At 30.3% G+C, this 25,747-nt stretch overlaps 2 protein-coding genes across 2 annotated transcripts; both read left to right on the forward strand.

The window, feature by feature from the left end:
- Positions 1-1,669: 1,669 nt before the first annotated feature.
- On the forward strand, positions 1,670-25,747 carry LOC115884097. Its single transcript, XM_030902585.1, has 7 exons — positions 1,670-1,813; positions 1,926-2,106; positions 4,739-4,931; positions 10,198-10,310; positions 17,734-17,855; positions 21,918-22,140; positions 25,467-25,747. Exons 1-7 carry the CDS (start codon positions 1,808-1,810, stop codon positions 25,661-25,663), a joined length of 1,035 nt encoding a protein of 344 aa, XP_030758445.1. The 5' UTR covers positions 1,670-1,807; the 3' UTR covers positions 25,664-25,747.
- Positions 10,053-17,980, forward strand: LOC115884090 (allergen Tha p 1-like). The gene is made up of 2 exons (XM_030902574.1): positions 10,053-10,310; positions 17,734-17,980. Exons 1-2 carry the CDS (start codon positions 10,118-10,120, stop codon positions 17,928-17,930), a joined length of 390 nt encoding a protein of 129 aa, XP_030758434.1. The 5' UTR covers positions 10,053-10,117; the 3' UTR covers positions 17,931-17,980.

Below are 25,747 nucleotides of genomic sequence, written 5' to 3' on the forward strand. Positions count from 1 at the left end.
TTGTTTTTTTATCCTAACTTTAAAACACCCTGTGAAATAATTTTGTCTGTAAATTTTCCTAAAATATAACTTTACGATAAGAACCATATCTCCTGAGCATTTTGTTTTTTTTAATCATGTCAATACATGCTTTGGTTATTTTTTAAGAGCGAAATGAACTGATCACGATCAATTTGCAAATTTTTTAGTTATTATTTATTATTACATTTGATGTAATTTTTTAATAAGACGAGATGGTTTTGGTGACTATTGTCGTAACGTCATATCACGCTGCATTGGATACTCTATACTAAATTAAAAAAAAAAAACGTTAAAGGCTAACGCTGCAGTCCTGGTTTTAACAAACAGTAATAAAGATAACAAAACTAATAATATTAAAGAAAACCTCTGTAATACTGAAGTATACAAACAGAAAAAAAATTGTAAAAAATACACTAATGGTTTGTTTTGCCTCCCCTGGCTCAAACCAAACCAAACTGCCTGTATACGTCCGTTCATACTGTCATTGAGGCTACATCTATCATATTGCGTTATGCTTTCCCATTCTTCTTTAAGAACCAAGCGAAGTTCATTTAATGAAGCTGGTAAGGCTGCGCGACCTCTAACTCTTCTGTCAAGCATTTCCCAAACGTCGAACATGATGAGCAGTTCAAAGTAGTGTATAGTTTGCAATAATCACCAAAGCCGCCTTGTCATATTGAAAAATTACTTCAAAAAGAAGTGATAATTGAAAAAATTGCAAATTGTTGGTGGCAAGTTCATTTCGCTCTTAAAAAATAATCAAGGCATGTATCAACATGAGCCAAAAAACGAAATGCTCAGGAGATATGGTTCTGACCGTAAAATTATATTTCTGGAAAATTTATACACGAAATTATTGCACAGGGTGGGTCAAAGTTAGAGTAAAAAAAAACCTTCGATTAACCCTGTTTAATATACCAGATACTAATGTTTATAAAAAACTGAGTTTACAAATTAAAATTGATATAATTATATACAGCTTGTTAAAAAGTTCATGAAAATAGGGCTAAAAATAACAAAAATATAACAGTTTAAATTTGACCAGAATTTTCTCCGTTGCGTTTTTTTTTTTGAATCTGAGTGTATATTGTTATTAAAATTGGCAATATTTGTTATTAAATTTAAGTTAAATTTCATCAACTCTAAGAAAATTTGATTTTTCAACAATACTTGTATCAAAATAAAACCAAAAAAAACTAACTAGTAATTATTTGTTATCTACAGGGTCCGGCAATAATGCGTCATTAAGTACAGACTTTAGGTTTACACTTAAAAAATATCCCAAGTTTTTTATTCTAGGAGCTACAGAAGCTGGACGCACTACTGTCGGATCTAATATTAAGTCAAGAATCTTGCTTATCATGAAGAAAAAGCACTTAGAAAATCAATTAAAAGGTTCAATTGGACTTCAGGAAAGAAGTATTCTAAAATTGTAAAATAGTCTCAAGAAAGAAGACATTGTGCCTAGAAAATCAGAATAATATTGTCCATTGTGTCATTTTTTAAATAAGCGTATATAAAGAGTTCTTAGAAGAGGTAGGTACATAAAATCAGTTGAATACACTTAAAAGGAAACACACAACATATTTCTTTTTCTATAAGCGAGAAATACGATTGTTATTAAATAGATCGGATTTTATTCTTATATAAACGTTTAATTGCTGCATAAACAAGTCGACTTGCATTCTTGCCCCCCTACAAGAGCTCTTTGCATAACAATATAAATATTACTTATACAGATTAATCTGAATAGATTGGTTCAATTAAATCTAGAGAGAACGTGATAATGAAGGTGTGAACTCTGATTTTTTTATAAGTTTTTCAAGTATAATTTTTTTAAGACTACTAAATAATAACAGTTCTCTTTGGCACGCACTAACAGGGTCTTTGTTTTTTATTTTTAGTTGTTTGTGATATGTTTTGTTGCTATTGCCAGTGTGGCTCTGGCTGAAGACCCAAAATACACCACCAAGTACGATAATGTTGACCTGGAAGAAATTATCAAGAGCGATAGATTGATGAAGAACTACGTGAACTGTCTTTTGGAAAAAGGAAAATGTACTCCCGATGGAGCAGAATTAAAAAGTGAGTACTATGTTTTACTATAATTAATTTAGAAATAATCATAATAATGCCTAGCTACTAATAAATTCAGTGCGTAGCAACCAAACAGAATAAATTCGATAATAAATAAACAAAAATAACTTTTTTATTATTATGTAACAGTATATGTACTTAATGTTTAGATTATTCATAAAATTCTAGACATACCTATTTGTCTAAAATTAAATGTATGAAAATGCATATACAGGGTTGTTGACGCTATTCCACACGGAGTATTGTAGCCAAATAATTAGATTTTTGAAAACTGTGAGTGATATTACTAAAGTTTCAATTTAAAATTATTTGCTAAAGGTACAGAGTGCCCCAAATAAATATCAAAGTTGAATTTTTTAAATGGAACACCCAGTACAATATTATTTTTTTAGTTTCTACGATTAAAATAAAGATATATTTGATTAAAGTTTACTGCACTAAAAGGATGCAAATAATTAATCTTACCGTTTTTGAAATATTTACGATTTTGTAAAAATGCACTTAACAATTTTTTTGGTTTAAGTTCTTAAAACAAAATATTGTTCTGAAGTTTTTCTATTTACTAAATTTTGTCTTGCAATACTAAAAATAATACTTATACAAATATATATAAAATAAATACAAAGTGTTTAAAGATTTATTTTAAATAATTCCTAGGTTTTAACGGCAATACCTTGTTTGATTTAAATGTAGTGCCTAGTATTTTTTACCTAATCAGATGCACAATTTAATTGTCTATGAAACTGTATCAATATTTTACATTATTATTTTCTCTTCAACCTTTTGTAGAAAATGAATTTTCTTATAGTTAGACCTCATTTATCAATGGAATATTGACATTTATATACAGGGTGCGCCTTATATAAGTGCAAATATTTTGAGGGCTGGTAAATCTCGATAAAAAAAAAACAACTTTTCTCTTTACCGTTTTTCAAGTCCAAAATTACCCAGATATTTTACTTTGAAAATAAAAAATAAAGATTTTATCCTTGAATTAATTAATCTACTACCTATGTTGCCATATTATCAAAAAATTATGTTTTTAACTAAAAAAAATCATTTTTTTTTCAAAAATTCCAAATTTTCGATTTTTTTTTCGCAAAAAAAATTATGATGGTGTTTCTGGGGCCGCAATATACTACCCCTAAATATATTAGCATTTATTTAAGACTCATCCTGTATTTTAAAGTAACAAATTTAAAAAATGTACAGATGCTAAAAAGAATAATAATACTAGCCAATTGGTTTAGAAAAAGAAAACTATTTATATATTTGTAAAAGAGTATACCAACTAGATATACTACCATTTTTTCTGCTCAAATATTAATTAATTACATACGTAATTGTGTTAGGTAATAAAGTATTCTAAATAAAGGTGGGTTTAATACAAAAATCAATATATTAATAAGTTATGATTATGAACGTCTCTTTTCTTATAAATAAAAATTCGTCAAAAAATTAAATAAAATTTAGGTGTTACTTTTTACCACATTGTCTTAATACACATACAAAATTCAATATTTTTAGTATATGGAGCAATTATTAATCGACGCAAATAGTCAATCAATGTAATTCGAATACTGGGATTATATTAATTGGTTCTCTTTTACAAATATTACATAGCTTTTTTTATTTTTTAAAGAAATAAGGAAACTAGATCCACAATATTAGCATCTCTACTCTTTGAAAATGTGGTAAATCTTTAAAAATAATCATAGTTATTAAAAAACTACTACTAGTTAATGGAAAACTACTACTTCAGTACAATATTTGGTTTTAAATAGTTTAATACGCCTAGAGAAACGAAGCATTAAAATTGTTACTGCATTTTTACAAAATCGTCAATATTTCAGAAACGGTAAGATTAAAGTGCGGTAAACCTTAATCAAATTTACCTTTATATTAATCGTAGGAATTAAAAACGTAATAATATACAGGATGTTCCATTTAAAAAATGCAATTTTCATATTTATTATTTGGGGCACTCTGTACCTTTTCAAAATAATTTTAAATTATAGATTTAGTAGTCCTCTAAATACCTCATCACTCACATCATTTCTAAAAATCTAATCATTGGGCTACAATACGCCGAGAGTATTGTAGCGTCGAAGAGCGTGAACAACAAAAGAGGAAAATTAAAATAACTTTGGTTGCACATCATAATACGACCACCAGCAAACTCCATAAGACGACGCATGGTGTCATTGATGACGTGCACCGAAAGTTGTTTTAATTTCCCTTTATACTAATAATGTTTGTTGTTTTTGTAATATTACTGCCATCAAAAAACATATTATTATTTTTTGTTTAATAATTTCTTTATTTTCGCAATTTTTTTTTGTATTTGGTTTTTTATTTGCGACAATAGCTTATAAAACTTCTGGATTTAATAACACTCTCTGCTAAAGTAACTGCCAACAAACAATAATAATATCATTGTGTTGATTAGGCTCAAAATCAAAGGCATGATTTTGATCCTATCACCGCCCTATATAACCCACTCAGAAAGAACATAATTTTTCTTTGAAAAAAATAACAGTAAACCAATCTGTATAATAGTATCGAAACATACATATTATTTAAACTAAGAATATTTCTAACTTGCTGTATCATTTTATAGAGGTTCTACCTGATGCTCTGCATACTGACTGCTCGAAATGCAGCGAAACCCAAAAGAATGGAAGCAAAAAGATTATGCGTCACTTAATTGACAACAAACCTGAATGGTGGAAAGAACTTGAAAATAAATACGATAAAGAAGGATCCTACAAGAAGCAATACAGAGAAGAACTGGCCAAAGAAGGCATCAAATTGTAAATAGTCTAGAAAATAACGAGTATTTTAAAAATATCTTTTTTTTAATTAGTGAAGTACGAAAATATAGGTTTGTCAGAACAACCATTTAAATGTAAATGTCGAACTGTTAAAAATAAAATAAAACGTTAAAACTGTTGTTTATAATTTTCCAGTCCTATATACAATATAGTCAAAATAGTCATTCACATACATATTATTATCTAAATTTGTTTGATTCGTAATATAAAATTTAATTGATTTATTTTAAACAAATATTAGCTTTTTACCTATCAGGTTCACTCGAGGGTCCACCATTTTATAGCTTGGTTGGTCGAAAATTTCTTTTCATTGGAATAAATAGTAACAGTAAATAAATACAACGCTTTTCAATGTCAGCTTCTATTGTTTAAAAGTAAATTATTTTTCTGCAACGCCGAAAGAACAAATTACATGACCAGAACTAGACTCAGATGCAAAAAAACGCAACGGAAAATATTTCGTTTAATTTAGGGCATGATATGTCTCTTAATTGTAACCCTATTTTCATGAATTTTTTGTTAAACGATATATTTTTCTTTCGTATAATTAACAGATCGGAACTTTAATTTTTAATTTAAAAAAGAGGCTAAAAAGTAAAACAATTCACTTCAAAATAAGCTACAAATTGCTTAAGAAATATTCAAAATTAGTCTACTATAACAAAATAGGAATTTTAAAATAAAAGGTGAGGCTTAAACAAGTGCATTTTCAGGGCTGGTAGATCTCGATAAAAGGAACATACTTTCTCTTTACCGTTTTTCAAATAAGTCCAAAATAACTAAATTATTCAAGTTTCAAAATTTAAGCAAAAAATTTGAGAGCCACCGAATTTTGAAAGAAAATGTACCATTTTCAACATCTTTTTTTGTAAAAGAATCATAGACGTGTTCCTGATAGCGTTTAAATACACTACCCCTAAAATATTATAATAATTTATATATATAATAAATAAATATAGTCATATACGCGCCCTGTATATGACATTTTTAATGTGTCCGTTTTTCGTGCCACTCAATATAGGTAGACCAGTGTTATAGCCATTTGAATTTCGATCACTGTATATTAGATAAATGGTTCATTTAATAGTGGCGAATTTATTATAAGTAAACCAAATTTGTCATCTATATTATAGAGCAGGGATAGAAAAATATATTAACTTTAATTTGTAAACTGAGTTTTTTTTTATAAACTTCAGTATTTGGCTTATTATACAGGGTTAATCGAAGGGTTATTTTTTACGGTAACTTTAAAACGCCCTGTGAATTAATTTCTTAAGCAGATTTTCCTACAACATTATTTTTCGGCCAAAACCATATGTCTTCAAATCTTTTTTTTTGGGTCATATGTCAACACATGCCTTGATTAATTTTTAGGAGCGAAATGAGCTGGCCACGAAATGAGCTCTAACCCTTCTTTTGAGCTGGTCCCACAAAAGTGTTTGATAGGGTTTAGATCTGGTAAACATGCAGACCAGTCCAAAACTATGACACCTTCCGTTTCAAGACATTTTCTAGCAACTCTGCTGGTATGAAGAGGTGCATTATCGTGCATGAAGTTAAAATTATTCCCAATTGCAGGTCTCCAAAGTCTAACGATTGGTTCTAGCACTAAATCAACATACCTACGAACCGTTAAGGTTTGTTGAAGTGGTAACAATGGAGTTTTTGTTCCCAGCATAATACCTCCCCAGAACATTACAGTCCTCCTTTATATTTTGGTACAGATTTGGCAGCCTGGAGTCTCGCTCATCATCCTGGAGCTCTGAAAACCCGAATTTGATGGTTAGGTTAGGTTAGGTTGCTGTTAATTCTGGATGAGATCAGAATTGGCCTAAGATCAGATATTTTAGGCCAATCCTGGTCTGATCCGAAAAAAGGACATTTTGCCAATTCTCAAATGTTCAGTTTTGCTATTAAAGCCACCAATTTAGCTGGACAATTTTATTTTGCCGAGATAACTGTGAGACCCGTAACTCTCTCCTATTGTACAACCCTCGATCATGAAGCCTTTTTCTTATGGTTTCAACTGAAATGTTTATACCTGTAGCTGCCAGAAGTTGTCTTTGTAGCTCTGGATGAGAAACATTGGGATTTCTTCTAGCAATTTGGCACACAAAGCGGTCTTGTTTTTCAATTGTGATTCTTTGACGACTTTGTCTGTGCCTGTTTTTGAGAGTTCCTAATTCCAAGAACATATGTACCTTGCATATATGTTTTCGATACAAGATCCTGGGTAACGCCTACTATCTCTGCTACGTCTCTTTGGGACATTCCTTCTTCTTCTTCTTCTTCTTGTTTCACGATGACCACGCGCCTTTTGACGGCCAGTCAGAGTCTATTATTCTTTGATTATTGTTTCTTTCTGATTTCTTTATTCTTCAGTTAAACAGAGAACGTCCTCACGGACGCAGACGCCTGGAATTGAAGAGACTTTGGGCGCATTGAGAAAAACTTCTGCTCATTACTGCACTTTCATGTGGGATGATTGTCTTCTAGGGCCCTCTAAATTAGGCTTTTATGTCAAGGTAGTGAAGGATCAGGAATCACAAAGGAAAGACATGTAGGTACTGTGGCGTGTCCAGCAACTAACAGACAGGGACTGCGCCAGGCCAGGATGAATATAAGGGATATACTGCAAAATAAATTACTTAGTCAGAAATAAAGGGTGATTCCATATTGGTTGTGTGTATAACCCTAATATGACATCATTACCATTAAAAAATTTCGCATATTATAGCCCATCATGATACAATAACGGATAGCCCATTTGTAAAAGAATCTTCATTTCAAAATTAGTGATATTTTGTACCTGCGATTGAATATAGTTCTTAATGTCGAAGATTGTGCAAAAGTGAATCCAAGAAGATGGGAGAAAGTATGAATATGATGCTAGAGTAAAACACACTAATAGCTCTATGATCAAACGGGTAGTGAAACTTTTTAGATATACTGGCCGAAATAAGCGTGTTTAGAAAGCGCAAAACTAAAGCTCTAGACTATCGATATATTAGAATCAACGCTTTGCGGGACCGTCATTTAACAACGGTGCATACAAGAAGTCGGTATCAGGAGGTTTAAGGCAAGAATGTGAGTGTATCAACAGTTCGTTGAATCGTAGGTACACGGTACACAAAATACAATTATTGTTAATATGACAATACGACAACAGACACCAAAGCCACCTTGTAATATTAAAAAATAACATGCCAAAATAACAAGAAGTATTGATAATAATTGAAAAAATTGCAAATTAGTGGAGTACCCAGAGACTTTTATCTCAGAATTCAATTACTGTGAATGTGTTAATTTGAAACCTTCTGTATTGTGTTTTATAGATAAAATACTAAAATGTTTACCCATTTTTTTTTCGTTGCATTTATTTTCTTACTTTAGTAATTTTAGTAATTTCTTAATTATTTCCTTCTTAATTTTATTGATTTTTTAATTCTTTTTCTAAGTAAATTTATTGAAATAAATAAATCTAATGCATAAGCTATACCTATTCTGCTTATATTCCAATAATTGAAATTTTGATTGAAATCGAATTATACAGGGTGGCGCGTCATATACGACGCGGTTTTTACAAGGAGAACAAAAGTTTGTATTGAAGCGAAATTTTTTGAGCTTATGTAACTTATCAATTTAAAGCATTTTCTAAAATTCTGCAGAGTTCTACAGGATGTCCCCAAAAAAAGTTACACATCAAAGTTATTTTTTTTGTAATGGAACACCCTATATATTAATTAATTTTTGGATTCTAGTAAAAAAATAAAGGTTTGTTTCATTAGAAAAGTAAATGACTAAAATGTATAGCTTTTGAAATACATTCACCGGCACAAAAAAATGGGCACCTTAAAACTTTGATGCATTTTAAAGGTTAATATATTTTGTTTTAATGGGCCAATTTTGATAATTTTTTAAACAGTGTGTAGCCAAATTATTTGACTTTTTAGTATCTTTTTCTAAATTAAAAATGAAACTCCCCATCTGTTAATTATACGAGGGAAAACAAAATGTTTATATTTTGGTGAAAGTTTGAAACACCCTGTGACATGTTAAAACAGCAAGAAATTTAAAAAATCATTTTATCATCTAGTTACATCTTTTCTCGATGGTTTGTTTTTGGTTCATCCCATTAGCTATATTTTCGTTGGAAATATTCGTTTTTCAAGAAGACACTAACATTTATTCGTAATTATTACATTAATACCATGCCTTTGCTTTTGGGCCTAGTCAACACATCTAGTAACTTCTGGTCCCGAAGCAGGCCTTCTTGACATAAGATTTTCTTCATTTAATCTTCTTCTTATAGTCAGTTAGTTAATATGTACGTTCCTTAAGTGCAATTCATTATCAATTTGAAAAGCTGGCAAACGGCGCGGCTGTTTCTTAGAGATAAACTTACAATAAGTCGATTGTGTCGATTAGAAGTTCTCATACGAAGGTTCTTGGACGTCTAGATTGACGTCCATGAGGACGTGGTCATAATTCAAAACCACTTAGTATACTCTATGATATAAGGGCATTGTTGGTGACAAGTTCATTTCGCTTTTAATTAACCAAGGTACGTATTGACATGAACCAAAAAAAAAATACTCAAATGTCATGGTTCTGACCATAAAATAATGTATTAGGAAAATTTGCTCACAAAATTATTTCACAGGATGTTTTAAAGTTAGGGTAAAAAACAACTTTTCAATTAACCCTGTATATTAAGCCAAATACTGAAATTTATAAATAACTGAGTAACGAATTAAAATTGATATATTTATATAGAGATTGTTACAAAAATGACGAAAAATTTGTCTGTTGCGTTTTATGCGTCTGAGAGTATATGGCTAGCTAAATGGCCAACAATATAAAAATAAAAAAATAAGAACGAAAAGATGAAAGATAACGTATTATTTATAACTGTTGTTTTTCAGAACGGACTTATGAATATTCAAATAAAAACTATTTAAAATTTTATGTCTTTTTCTTGTAATCTAACTTAGCACCACAATAAAAAGAATTTTGAGTGACGTCAGTAAAGCCTGTTTGAACATCTGCCTATCTTCTTGTTCTTCTTCTTTTATTCGCATTTATAAAAACCAGAAATTTCGTACATATCAGCACAGACTGAATGAAACATCTGTAGAAAATAAGAACGCTTTAAGATTTTGAATATGAAATATTTAGCTGTTTTTGTTCTTTTGTGCTTATGTACCTTGGTTTGGTGTAAACCCCAAGCAAAGTACACTACTAGGTATGACAATGTCGACTTAGATGCTATTATCAGAAGTGATAGGTTGTTGAAGAATTATGTTGATTGTATGGTAGGAAGAAAGAAGTGTACTAAGGATGGGGAAGAATTAAAAAGTAAGTTAAAAGTAGTTATATAAGTAATATTTATCAGCCCTCACAAATGTTTTATTTATATCGGTATCATTTATCTGTTGTATAATAATAATTTGTACTAATAATAATTTTGTACTTATTTGATCTGTTTTTCATTCAAATATTACCTAACTTATTTTTATTTGACTGAATTAATTAGTTAATTTTTAATAATTAGGTACTTAATGGAAATTATTTATTATTTGCTTTAACCGTTTATATAAATAGGTATTTTTTATTATAATGTAATACTACTATACACATAATTATTGTTTTAACCACCGGTTAAAATTTAAATTTTAATCAAAAATATTACAAGTTACAAGTAATGATTATTCAATTTTCCTTTTAATTATGTGTGGTTTCAGAGATTTTTAGATTTATTTATTTTTTATGTTTTTCTTTCAACTAATCATCATCATCACAATTTTCAGCTTATCCAACCATTTCCAATTAAGATGTAGTCTACTTATATATTTAAATAATCTCTTTGTAGTTGGGCCTATTGTTGTCTATTTGTATTCTTTTACGGTCTTTCTTAGTTATTCTCAGCATATTTCGTTCCATTGAGCATTGTGCGACCTGCAGTTTCCTTATAATATCCATTTTAAATATCCAGGTTTTGCATGTATAGGTCATGACTGGTAGTACACATTGGTAGAATGAACAAGAAAGAAATAGTGAGGGAAATGTATAAAAAAGAAGAAAAAGAGTAAACGGCTCAGCCCTCAACAACTCGTAACCGTATACACCAGTGTATTATATTGGTAGAATGTTTTCTTCTTTAGGTAAAGCTATTCTAGATTTGAATATAATTGAGTTTCTTCTTTCTTCAATAAGTGCTCCATGCTAAATTCTTCTTTTGATTTCTGGTAGATCCCGAGCTGGTGTATTAGTTGTTCCAAATATATATTTATAACTTTTTATTTCCAGTGTTTGGTTTGGTGTTTTGGTGTTATTTATTAGAATGTTTTTTCTGTTTACTAGTTCGTTGTGTATTACGTTAGTTTTTGCTTTTAGTTTATAGGCCAGTAAACGTAGCCGAGTTTTATAATGTAAAGGTGGAAAAAATTAGTAACCAACCAATCTCAACGGGAATATGTAGATAATAATCTCCTATTTAACCCCTCAAAAGTCCCATTCGGTCCCAGCGGGGGTTGTTTGAAAAAAATGGCCGCCATCTTGGATTTTTTCGTTTTTTTCAAATATCTTCGTTAGCATAACTTTTTTCGAAAAAATTAAAGATACGTTATTTGTAGAGAATTAAATTAAGAATATTTTATATTCAATAATTTTTTTTCTAAAATATATAGTAATAGAGGTAGAGCAATTTTTTACTATACGTTTTTTAAATTTTCCAGTTTTTTTAAACCAATCAGCTATAATTTTTGCGTTAACAGTATAGTGTTAATCTAGATAAACCAAGTATAAATTTAAGCATTAAAACAATTAAAAATAACGTTTAAATATTATTTATTAAATACAATTATTGTTAAAAAAATAATTATTAAATTAAAGTTATTAAATAAAATCTGCTATGACGTCATCCTGAGCGTCATTTTCGTCCTTAACTAAAATACAAAAGTCTGTGCAACTGATTCCGTAGCACTAACCACTAACCACACTTTGAAGACCATTTAAGACCCAGTTTTCTACAAGAGCAATTTTTAGAGCACTGACTCTCTTTGCAATTGCAAAAAAAAATATTTTAGTAGGTCAGGAGGCGCCACATCTTCTGTTGATTGAATAGGTGTCATATTGCCCTTTTTGATGTTTCTTTCATCCATATTGTAAACGATCTAACTTGTTACCAATCCATTCTTGAATCTACTATAAGCTACTTATAACATTTCCTATAATAGATAATATATCTTTACAGTTACCTGAAAGTATGTCCTGAGTAAATGGACTTTTGCAGAGTTCTCAGTTCAAATTAGCTAAATTAAAGGTTGTCTTACGGGCTTGTCTTGATGTAATCCTATTGTATAGAGTGTATCTCAGATATTTAATATGTTTAATATAGCTTGGGCAATGATATAGCTTTAAAAGATAATTTAATCCTGACTGAAAAGTCATTTTTGTTAGAATTTTTTTCTAAAAATACGTTGAGGTATTGACAAAAATCATTTTTTTCAGTACCGAGAGGCACATTTTTGACTTGTTTCAGTCAGGATTAAATTATATTTTAAAGCTATATTACTACCCAAGGTATATTAAACATATTAACCATCTGAGATACGCTCTATACAATAGGATTACATCAAGACAAGCCCTTAAGACTACTATATCTTTTATAGGAAATGTTATAAGTTGTATTTTTTAGACTCAAGTATGGATTGGTAGCAAGTTAGATCCTTTACAATATGGATGGAAGAAAGATCAAAAAGGCAATCTGACATCTATTCAATAAAGAGAAGATTTGGCGGTGCCTTCTGACCTACTAAAATTAATTTTTTGCAATTGCAAAAAGAGTCAGTGCTCTTAAAATTGCTCTTGTAGAAAACTGGGTCTTAAATGTTCTTCAAAGTGTGGCTATTGCTACGGAATCAGTTGCACAAACTTTTGTATTTTAGGTGAGGACGAAAATGCGCAGGAAACGCTCAGGATGACGTCATAGCAGATTTTATTTAATAACTGTAATTTAATTTTTTTAACCATATTTTTTTTAATAAATAATATTTAAACGTTATTTTTAACTGTTTTAATTATTAAATTTATACTTGGGTTATCTATATTAACACTATACTGTTAACGCAAGAAGTATAACTGATTGGTTAGGTTAGGAAAAAAATAACTGGAAAATTTATAAAACGTATAGTAAAAAATTCCTTTATCTCTATTACTATTTATTTTGGAAAAAATGTGATTGAAGCTAAAATATTCTAAATTTAATTCTCTACAAAAAACATACCTTTAGTTTTTTCGAAAAAAGTTACGCAAACGGAGATATTTAAAAAAAACGAAAAAATCCAAGATGGCGGCGGTTTTTTTTAAACTTCCCCCACTGGGACCGAATGGGACTTTTGAGGGGTTAAATAGGAGATCGTTATCTACACATTCCCGTTGAGATCGGTTGGTTACTAATTTTTTCCACCTCAACCTCCAGATTGACTGGCCTATTAATTAATTTTGAGACCTACTTTATTGCTGGCTGTATTTAGTGCGTTAATTTGTATTTGTAGTTCTTCAGGACTATTGGCAATTAGGACTATGTTAATCAGCGAATCTTAGATAGTTAATATATTCTCCATCTATTTTTAATCCTTTGTTGGTCCGGTCAAGATAACGAAAGATTTCTTCTAGTGTTGCAGTAAATGATGAATTTAGAGTAACCTCACAATTATTTTGTGTTTAAAGTTGTGTCTGATATAGACCTGCATTTCTAAGACAACTTGACGTTTTTTTTTATCATACGGATAATGTAAACTATAATGAGAGGGAATAAAAATAAAGTATAATATTAAAAACAGATTTTTAAGGAGAATTATTATATTTTAATAAATTATTTTAAATATATCATAACTAAGTTCATTATTAAAAACGACAACCAGAAACAGTGTCTTTTTTAATTTAGTTTTTGTCCATAAAATTTTATTACTTTAGCAGTATTTAATTTTGTCATAAATTATTTATAATCGCTATATTTTTTCAATATATGTATTGACCATTTTATGTTTATTTTGATTTTATTAGCTGTTTTGTTTTCATATGATTTCAGCTACTTAGCTAATTGTGAACAGTGACTTAAGAAAAAATAATTCTTTTTTTATTATTATTAAACAAATTGTAAAATATAATGGTATGACTTAATTATTAGAATTAAAATTTATTCCAAATATCAGACTTTACTCCATAACAATTTATAAAAAATAACATGACAGCATAATTTTATTGAAAATGACAATAATTATACAACGTCCAACTTTAAAAAATGTCCAAAATAATAGTCCACTTTGTATGTAATAGACAAAATTAGTTCTATAAATATAAATATTTTCAACAACAACTTTCAATTTATTTATTTTTTAAAAGTCTTATAGAAAGTTTTTGCACTGTATTTAGTGATGAGCAAATGCAGGAGCAAGTTCTTTGGTGCAGGAGCAAGTTCTTTTGTCCTGGTCTTGCAAATCTAAAAAGGCTCTTGCAAATCCTATACTTTTTACAGATCTTTACAGAAAAAATTCTACATGGAAAAATTAAAAAAAGTACAAGAGAAATACATTCTGCTTTGTTTATACACATTTTAAAACATTTATCTATTTGAATAGTTAAAAAAACATGCAGGGTGTCCCAGGCTTCCGAAAAAGCTCTAATAGGAATTTTGGTTTGTTATATTCATTTCAATTTTTTTTAAGTAATGTGAGGGCAATTTTAACGCACATTATGAAAATAGTTTTGTAAAAAAAGTATAGTGTGGTTCAAACAAATTTTCAAGCTAAAGTTGAATATTTTTAAATTGCTTTTCGAAGTAGAACACCAAATTATTAACATGAAAAGATCTTTTGAAAAAATAATCATTTTATGCAGTGAACAGGAAAGGAAGCATTTTGAGTATTTAATTTAATCTAGCTAATTTTTGTCACATAGTTATACATTTATATTTTATATCTAGTTTTAATTCTGTAACTATTAAAATATGTTTTAAAGTAATTATAAAAGTTTAAAAATTTTATATTACCGTTCAAGATTTTATTCTACATCCTTACAATTTTTGTGAAATTATCAAAAGGTATCTCACCAGCCGGCCTAGATTTTATCAAATAATAAATATCTACTGACGCAAAATCACAAAAATGAAAATATCTTGGAAAATATTTGTCTAAAGAGTAGGCAACCTTAATAGTATATATTGAAGAGACATGAACTTCCTTACATAAAAGCATCCGAATATCAATTAATATTTAGGGTGTTCCATTACAAAAAACACAAATTTGATGTGTAACTTTTTTTGTGGACACACAAAACTGTAGAACTTTCTATACCGGGTGCGTCTCAAAAGTGGCTCACCCCTATAACTTTTTTATTTTATCAGATAAAAAAAAAACAGATTTATTATTTTAGTATATGACATAAATTAGGATTGATTGATGTATTCAATTCTTTTCGGCCACTTCCTGTTTCACCGGAAATGACTACAACTTTTGATTTTTAAATGGCACCCTCGGTATTTTTTTACTTTATACGATAGAAAATTACATTCTGAATAGAATGACATATCATATATGTCAACTTTTGACATTTTTGCTTAAAACAAAATTGAATTTTAAATTTCAATCTAGAGTGCCATGGATGTTTTAAAAATACTATTTTTTAATCAAGGAGCCTTGGAAAAATAGATTTGATCGTCTAATAAATGTTATTCGTGTCTTGTCCTGGCCGGTTAAAAGATGCCTAAATCGTATTTTTAATAATATCTCAATTTTTTCATATTTGGAAAATGCATTTCTTTACGAATAATTTGGTACCACACACTTGGTATTTCGAGTCAAATTGTCGTTATGAATCGCATGTTGTAATTTCAAATAAACCATATTGGAAAATGTCAAGAGTTGACATATGATATGTCATTCTATTTAGAGTGTCATTTTCTATCGAATAAAGTAACAAAACACAGAGGGTACCATTTAAAAATCAAAAGTTGTAGTCACTTCCGGTGAAACAGGAAGCGACAGAAAACAATTGAATACGTCAGTCAATCCTAATTTATGTCATATATTAATATACCAAATCTCGATTTTTTATCTGAAAAAATAAAAAAAGTTATAAGGGTGAGCCACTTTTGAGACGCACCCGGTATTTTAAAAAAATGCTCTAAGTTAACCTACATACGCTCACAACATTTTATTTCAATAGAAACTGTCGTTCTCCTTGGAGCCTCCGTGGCGTATGAGAGGCGCCACCCTGTATATGGGGTTTTCAACAGTAATTTTTTACTAACCAAACCAAATCAAGCGACCCAATGATTTTTGTCTGGTATTTAACCGTTGAAAGAATATTTGCGAAACCGCTGAAAATTTTAAAATACTTTAAATACAAAAAATATTCATTCTTAATTCTCCATCTAACAAAGAAATAATATACAACGAAGAAAATCTATTTTATATTTTAAAAAGTTTGGTATACAATTTTGAACACCTTGTATGGTTAAAGATTACGATATTTGTAACAAAGTAAGTACAGACCCAATACAGTAAATACCTAATATAGTTTTGATTACAGGACAACATGTCCTTCAGCAGCGGCGGATACAGAGGGGGGGCCCATGGTGCTCCGGCCCCCCCTAAAAACTCTAAATTGTGTTAAATATTAGGCTTTTGGGTTTAAAATGGTGCCTAAAAAGCAAATTCTATATTACTTTTTTGATTTGGGCCCCCCTATAATAAATTCCTGTATACGCCCCTGTCCTTCAGACCCTTCAATTTAATAGTTGTTAATAAGAAGTTTCACTTCAAATCTGCGCACATAATGCACACACAATTTTTTTTAATTTCATAGATTGTGAGCAAGTGTAAATAAAAAAATCTTATTTTTTAATTACTATTTTTACTAAAAGCAAATAAAAAACGTGAGAAAATAAATCGCAAGACCACAAGAGTCTTGCGTGTTAGGTCTTGATCTTGCGTAAGTCTGGCACTACTCGGTCTTGGTCTTGCAAACCTAACTCTAGTCTTGGTATTAGTTTTGGATTTGCTTATTTTGCAAGACCAAGACAAAGACCGCAAAACCAGAATCAGTAATTATATTTTTTCCACAGCAACTGTTAATATTACCTTATATCTATCAAAAATAGTAGATAAAATAGTACTTTAGCCGCAAGGGTAGATTAAATGATACTTTAAAAGCGAGGATAAGTTAAAAACTTTATTTCTTCTCGCACGTTTTTTAATTGCTTCCATTTTTGAAAATTTTTATATTCCTTTTCATAAGTTATTCGGGATTTAAATGGAAGTAGTTTAGATATGGCGTTTGTCGCTTCAGCCTGAATATCTGTTGGTAATTTACTTATTTCGTTTTGGGCCATTTCTGGCTCCAAATCAATCAGCAATCGACACGAAAGAGAATTAAAAAATTTTGACTCAAAACTGGCAACTAAAGAGACAGCTTTATTTATTTGTCAAATTACGTAGAAACCAACGCCAACCCAGTACAATATTCTTTCTACTCGTAATAAATTCCTTGAAATAATAAATTCTGAATATTTTTTAAAACGTAACTCGCTATGGAAAAAAATATTGTTTTATACACGACGATTAAATTGCATTATCGTCTCCCGAAATTAATTCACTCGCGATTTCATCGCTCGTGAATTAAGCTTTTTTGGTCGACAGTAAAATACCATTTTATCGTCTTGTATAAAAAATAACTATTATCTCTAGTATGCTAATAAATTTATTTCATATTGTAGGAAACCTACCTGATGCTTTACAAACTGCTTGTTCGAAATGTAGTGAAGCTCAAAAAGCAGGAAGTCGGAAAATTATTCGACATTTGATCACAAACAGACCGCAATGGTTTAGGGAGTTAGAAGTAATTTACGATCCACAGGGTGTTTACAGAAGAGCATACAACGAAGAACTAAAAAGAGAAAAATTGACTTTGTAGAACATAGATTTTTTATCAGTAATAAAAGACGTATGATGATTTGATATCAATTTGTGTTCTGTATTATAGGTCTAGAGAAAAACCGACTGTAGAATATTTTTCAATCACCTATGTAATTTTTTTGCTAAAATATCGTAATATTTCGATTTTTTGTTATGTCCTGTACCAGAGACCTTGGCAAATCGATCGAGAGTATAAAAGTAATTAAGCTATTAACGTATATTTAGCATGTTTTCAATTAAATTATTGATGTTTATGTAGTATACGAGGTTTTTTTAAAGGTAGTATTTCCTACTAGATGTAAATATTATTCAGATTGGAAATAAGTTATCACCTGTAATTTTATTAAAACGCATTTTGTCTAAATCTTTGTTAATACAAAAACTTTTTTAAGAAACTATATAAATAATATATTTTACTTCTGGCATACCTACATTATATTAACATATAATTTGTCATTAATTAATTGGCATTTTACATCATGTGATTTAATTTAATTTCTGGAAAAAATAATACAGATTTTTATAATGGATGATATATAGGGAAAATTTCTGGATTTCAAACTAAATAACGAAATAAACTAAAAAAAATCTCTATTATTATAAGAGTATTAGACGTTAGAAGTATTGCTATGTGCAGTTTACAGGGAGTATAGAGCATTTATAAATTATATATTTTTTTTAATTTTCTTGATAAAAAATATCAGAATAACATCTAGAATTTACAGAATATATGCAAATAAATATATAGTACTGAGGCTGTGGTTTGTTCCTTGTGAAACATCGTTGAAATATTAGTATTTTAATAAAACACGCTTTTAAATGTATCAAAGAAAATTAATAAGAGTAACTTTAACTCTACATAAGATGTTTCGGGTTGTTAGGCCTTTTTCAAGAGATTTTTAAAAACTAATCGTCTAACTACACTGTAACTATATACGTATATATTTGCTATGGGGGTGGATTCAGAGAGTTTACAATAAGGGTAATAAAAATGTGTTTAAAAATCCTTGTCGGTCGTTAACATTATTTTAGTTTTTAACAGATTTTAGTATGTGTAACTGTTCAAGGTAATTTAAGCGTCTGCCTTTTGTTTCTCTATGTGGTAACTTAATTGAGTTTTCATTAATTTTGTAACTATTTACTATACAATGAGTTGCGAGACCAGAACTTTGCTAGAGATTATTAATAGACTTTACATGTTCCTTAATCCTTATATCTAAATTTCTACCTGTTTGGCCTATGTAAGGTACACAGCATCACAATCATCGCAATCCACCTTATATACACCCGACTTATTTTTGACATTAGTTTTGTCTTTATTATTTAATAAAATTGGAATTTTATTTATTTACGTTAATAGTTTTACATCCTATTATATTGAGATTATTTGATATTTTGTTAGTTAAATTAGGAAGGTAGTTTAATGTAAACTGTAAAAGTATAAGTGAATAAGTTAATTTTTTTTTGATGCATCTAAAAGCGTATTTTATTAAATTGCTAATAAATATATAATAATGACCATTCATTCTTCGCCAATATTTTTTTATATCCCATAAAACTAGAATCATTATTTAAAAATCTCCTTCACCATTTTGTACAGAAAGTCAACAAATTTGATATAAATAATATCCTTGTGTATTATTGCAATATACTTATTTTTTAAAGGATTAATTATTAAAAAGAATAATTAAGATTCTGAGGATGGTATAGGTTTTTTTTTGTTTTCATACTTGGTTAAACAAAAAGCATTTTATTTTTGCAATAAAATAAAAATATAAATTAAATAATTAGTAATATAATTTTTTTAATTAAATTTGTAAGTAAATGGATGATAGAAAAGTATTTGAATAATATGAAATTCTAAATATAATGGATTTATTCTAGTATGACAATATTTTTTACATAAAACAGCATATATGGTTCGTCGCCTACAGAAATCATATAGTATATTATAGTTATAAGTTTTTTACACTTTTGAATGTTCTCTTTCATAAATAGAAGAATGTATAATGTAAAATTAGTAGTAACTTAACCGCAGAGTTTAATCACCGCGACCTTAAAAGTCTATTGTGTCCCCCTTTCTTGAGTTATAACTCATCATACAGTTTATAACTCATCATTTATGGATATCTTTCTGTTGTAGGGGGTAGAGGGTATTTCTCATCTTCTTCTGACAACAGATGTTCATTCTCCGAGGAGCGGGCATCTACCTTCTACGAGCGTATGTACATACACCCTTCCACGGTTGGGGTTTAGCCCTCCGCACCTTTCACAGTCGAGGAGCTTCTCTCCAGCTGAGGTATGCGTTAGGTGGGGACTGGAAGATATGTCTCCATTTTCTTCACCTCTTTAACTTGGTTACTCCTTAGACCTGATATCAGTGTTGTCCGGAATCTATAAAAGAGGATATATACCTTTTTCTCTATTGCCTCCTTGGATTGAAGGTAATTTCCTAGTTTGAGGATCTGACCATGGTTCTCCTCCCTCGAGTTGATGACTCGCCAACTCGATGTCCTTACATTGGAGCTTACTTTTTGGTGGAGATGCGCCAGTATGTTTCTTTGTACCTTTGTACCTATCCCCTTTTTCAAGAAGTATTTTTGCTTTTGCTTCTTCTTGAGCTAGTCCTTTGTGGAGTTGGCGGAGGTATCTGCGTACTTCTTTGGTCTGTGCTTCGATAAGACTTGGTTGTCAAACTTGGTTGATAAGCCTGGTTGATCCAGGCCGGGTAGACTAAACGGTAGCTTGTTGGGTCTAGAGGTAGGCTCCCGACCCTTACTAAAGAAAATAATAGCTTGTGTGCCACTTGTGGAAGCTGGTCTCGCGCAAGTGTCAGTCGCCTCTCCTGTAGTTCCCTTTGGGATTGGTCTCTTGGTACATGCATTAATATCGTTCCCAGTGTTGCTAGGGGGTTTCGATACAGCTTCACCGGTGGTGTTCTTTATACTTGATTTCATAGTGTTCCCACGAGTCGCTAGGGTTAGTCGGTCCACTTCTACAGAGCGCCGCATGTAGCAGTAATGAGTAAATACAACGAGGTGCCCCCCGGTGCCACAATGTTCAGAACAGTAGAGGCTAGTCTTTTATCTAGCCAAGCATCACTTTGACCTTAGGAGTTATTGGTGAGGTTGTCTACTCTTCGTCCGGGCAGTAAAGCGAAGACTCCGAACACCCGTGAGACATGACCACAGACAGTGAAGGGTGCCTTGTATAACGGACAGGGTAGTCCCATCCGGTATGTTATACGACTAGGTGCAATTTCCTGGGCACGACACCACAGCCAGGGACAAAACAGTGAGATGCTTCTTAGATCTAGCCAAAGAGCCAGAGGGAATTCCCCTAGCACCTGATTAAGAGTTTCCCACCAACGACAAGAACTCACATCTCCTAGAAGAAGTTCATAAATAGAAACAATAATTGAAGACTGTAAGTAAGAAATAAGGGAAGTGTCAAAATAACAAAACAGAGTTATTTGGCATGTTTCTCACCTACCAGGGGGGGGGGGGTACGACTGTAACGATAAATTTAGAGGTTTTGCCTTGAGCCCAATTGATGTATTGTCCGTAAAAGTGGTTAGCACGTTTTTAAGCTAAAGACACAAATTTGTTCTTTTTTGGTACTTAATAACTTAATAACTAAATAAATTAGTGTTATTATTTCAACTTTTCACATACTGTTAGTATTTTATGCTTTTAATATACTTATTATGCATGTAAAAACCTCTCTGGCAGCGGATAGTTTATTAAATCTTTTGTTAATATTTTAGTGAATTTGAACTAATTACACACCCTCGTAAAAGCCGCGAAATAAGTAATTAAACTTCGTAAAATGAGCAAAAAAACTATCATCAAAAAATTCCAATATAAAAAATAAAATTCATTAATTACATCACTAATTGAGAGGGTTTTTCAATTAAGGTAATTTGCCTAATCGTTGCTCCTTGCCATCCTATTTATATTAACGAAAAATGTAACTATTCAGATAATTGGTCAGCGAACGTCAAACAATGAGAACGGTTATTTTAGCAAGTTGTGTCTTTGTTATATTCGGTGGTGTGTGTTATGGAAGACCGGAAGAGGAAAAGTACACCTCAAAATACGACAATTTCAACATAGATGAAGTTCTGGAAAGCGACAGGTTGCTGAAAAACTATATGAATTGTCTTATGGATAGAGGAAGATGCACAACGGAAGCTGCTGAATTAAAAAGTAAGTATAATTGTTTAACAACACGTCGGTCCGTCCGTTATATAATTCCAAGTTAAATATTCAAGTCCAAGTTATATATAATTAGTTTGCCTAAAGCATCATTCAAAACCTCGAAATCAGTTGAATAAATTAGTAGTTTCAATTAGTCGTAGAAGTTTGTTCACCTAATTTTAATGTAAGCATTCAGAACGTTATAATTAGTGGTAGTAATTTTCAATCAGTCGAAAAAGTTAACAAACTTTTGACTTTTCCACTAAAAGAAAAAATTTGGTTAGAAATCAAAAGTTTATTGTTTTATAAGCTAAATATTTTGCTTTCTCTATGGATACAACAGACTACCGCAAGCTGTTGCTAGGATATTTTATTAATTTTAATTGTGTTTTTTAGACATTGTGAATGATCGTAAACTAAAAAGTATAAAGTGTAATTGAAACCACTAATTTATTCCACTAATTGGGAGGTTCAGAATGAAGCTTATTAGTTTTTAATAAATTTGCTTTTGCGTTTCGCCCCAATCAATCCACCAATGAAATAGTATTGTTTATGTCACCGTCATTGAAAACTCAAATTATTGTTGTTTGTTGGCAGTAAAGCTTCATTCAGAACCTCGCAATTAGTGGAATAAATTAGTGGTTTCAATTAGCGTAGAAGTTCGTTCCTTTAATTTCAATGTAAGCATTCAGAACGTCAAAATTAGTAGTAGACATTTTCAATTAGTAGAAAAAATTTTCAGACTATTAACTTATCCACTAATTAAACTTCAAAATTTGCGAGAAATGTCATTTTCGCCTTTGATTATCTTCCGTCAAGAGAAATTGTGGTTAGAAATCAAAAGTTGATTGTTCTATAAGCTAAATATTAGACTTTCTCTATCGATAGAACTGATTATTGCAAGCTGTTGCTAGGATATTCTATTCATTTTAATTGTGTTTTTTAAACATTGTGAATTAAACAAACTAAAAAGTATAAAGTGTAATCGAAACGGCTAATTTATTCCACTAATTGCGAGGTTCCGAATGAAGCTTAACTTTCATGGAGAGAGTGACCATATAGTCAGGGTAGCGATTGTCAGTTGGGCCTCGGCCTCCGCGGACCTCCCTCTGTCTTATGACCTAAAGGTAAAATAATTCTTTTATTCTTAACTAGAAATGGAACAGAAAAAAGTGCCGATAATATTCTGAGGTTATCCCGAATTTTTTTTTGGATTAACAATATTTATCAGTCACGGCATTGGATGTCGTTTTTCTTAGTATAATAATTTCACTTTCAATCTAGTGTCATATCAAGAAATTTTAAGATAGATATAAATTAATTAGTAAAATTAAACTTATATTTAGTTATAATGTTCTTCTTATTTATACGTGGGTCCATAACTTGTGATTATACTAAGTAATATTTAATATATTTATTTTTCTTTAGTCAGGGAAAGGAGAATAGCAGTTTTAATGATCGACTTATTGACTACTTCTACTCTCTTTACAATAAATGTGGATTGGCTAGCTTAATAAAGTTCAATAAATTGAAACTATACCGGGTGCTTCTCGAAAGTGGCTCACCACTATAACTTTTTTATTTTTTCAGATAGAAAACGAGATTTGGTATGTTAGTATATGACATAAATTAGGATTGACTGACGTATTCAATTGGTTTTTGGTCCCTTCCTGTTTTACCGGAAATGACTACAACTTTTGATTTTTAAATAACACCATCGGTATTTTTTTACTTCGTTCGATAGAAAATGACATTCTGAATAGAATGACATATTATATGTCAACTTTTGACATTCTCGCTTAATAAAAAATTGTATTTTCAAATTCAATCTAGAGCGCCGTGGCTATGTTAAAAACACTAATTCTTAATCAATGAGCCTTGGAAAAATAGATTCGATCGTCTAATGTTTCTAGTGTCTTGTCCTGGCCAGTTAGAAAATGCTCAAATCGTATTTTTAATCATATCTCAATTTTTTCAAATGAAACGAGGGTGGTTCATTAGCATATTTGGAAAAAGCATTTTTTACGAATAATTTGATACCACACACTTGGTATTTCGTGTCAAATTTTCGTTACAAACCGCAATGTATAATTTCAAATAAACCATATGCAAAAATGTCAAAATTGACATATGATATGTCATTCTATTCAAAATGTCATTTTCTCTCGAATAATTTAAAAAATACCGAGGGTGCCATTTAAAAATCAGAAGTTTGGTGAAACCGGAAGTGACTAAAAACAAGTGAAGAGGTCACTCAATCCTTATTTATGTCATATACTAACATACCAAATCTCGTTTTTTTAACTAAAAAAATAAAAAAAGTTATAGGGGTGAGCCAATTTTGAGACGCACCCGATATTTATCTTTTAATACAACTAATTGCAAATTATTAATTTTTATTATTATCAACCCATACTTTCCCATTTACAATTAACCCAGGCTTGAAGAAATTCCTTAAAGTGGCAATGCCACCCGGGCCCCTCTATCCCAGTCCGATCCTGGTTACTCCAAGGTTTTAAAAATCGGTTTAAAGTCCTAGAAGTTGAAATATCTATCACATCTTACAATTAAAACAACAATAGCCTACTTATATAACTTCTGGACTGTCAACAAGCAACAATGTTATGACTTTCCAATGACGGTGACATTACAAAAACACTAATAGTATATTATTTTATTAGGAGTAAAAATGACACTTTTTGTAGCGAGGCTGTAGTTGTAGCGAGGCTGTAGACGAGGCTGTAGGTTTGTAGCGAGGTTTGTAGCGAGGCTGTAGACATACAGCGAACCCATAAAGTCATTTTTACTTCGAATAGAACATGCTATTTTTTTCAAACGCCACAAATAATTTTTTAAACAATTTCAAACGTTCCAAATAATATAAAAAGATTTAAAAGTAATACCTTGTATGTAATTATATAGGAGAGGGAGGCTCGTTGAATTTGACACTTCACACTTTATGTCAGTTTAATAATATATTTTCATACTTTGGCGCTGAGGCGTAAAAATGCTTTATTTTTATGCCTATGTGTTAAAATAACTTTTTTTATATTTTTATCAATCAACGTTGCAAAAATTAATACTTTTGTGACGTTTGAAAAAAAAAATATTTTATAGGTGTGTTGATTAAATCCAAACTGGAAGACTGGAAGGAACTTTTAATACTAAAACTTATTATCTTGATATCTACTGTCTTCTTTAAACTCCCGAATATCTCTAATATAAATAAAGATATTGAGACGAATACAAAAAACCGAGGAATCTATCGATAAAAGCAGCTCTGTTTAAAATTATCTCTATACCCAATTATATCAAATATTATCATTTTTTTTTAGAAAATATACCTGACGCATTAGAAAACAATTGCCAGAAATGTAGCGAAAAGCAAAGGAAAATTGGTGAGAAAGCTCTCACATTCCTGATAGAAAAAAGGAAAGAATTGTTTGACGAATTAGAAGCTAAATACGATCCTAACGGAATATACAGGAAGAAGTACGAAAAGGAGCTTCAAGAAAGAGGAATCAAATTATAGGAATTATAATATCTGAAACATTATATTACGAACGAAATGATTATTGTATTAAATAATAAATAAATTATTATCATTGCTTTCAAA

Source organism: Sitophilus oryzae, unplaced genomic scaffold (assembly GCF_002938485.1).
Source record: "Sitophilus oryzae breed Bouriz unplaced genomic scaffold, Soryzae_2.0 scaffold_2014_pilon_pilon, whole genome shotgun sequence".
NCBI classification, from domain to species: domain Eukaryota; kingdom Metazoa; phylum Arthropoda; class Insecta; order Coleoptera; family Curculionidae; genus Sitophilus; species Sitophilus oryzae.

Bases quoted from the DNA above. Each gene is read 5' to 3' on its own strand.
- LOC115884090 (XM_030902574.1), top strand. From the start codon at position 10,118: ATGAAATATTTAGCTGTTTTTGTTCTTTTGTGCTTATGTACCTTGGTT. The intron at 10,311-17,733 runs GTAAGTTAAAAG...TTCATATTGTAG, and splicing joins GGATGGGGAAGAATTAAAAA to GAAACCTACCTGATGCTTTA.
- LOC115884097 (XM_030902585.1), top strand. The intron at 4,932-10,197 runs GTAAATAGTCTA...GTACACTACTAG, and splicing joins GCCAAAGAAGGCATCAAATT to GTATGACAATGTCGACTTAG. The intron at 22,141-25,466 runs GTAAGTATAATT...ATTTTTTTTTAG, and splicing joins GGAAGCTGCTGAATTAAAAA to AAAATATACCTGACGCATTA.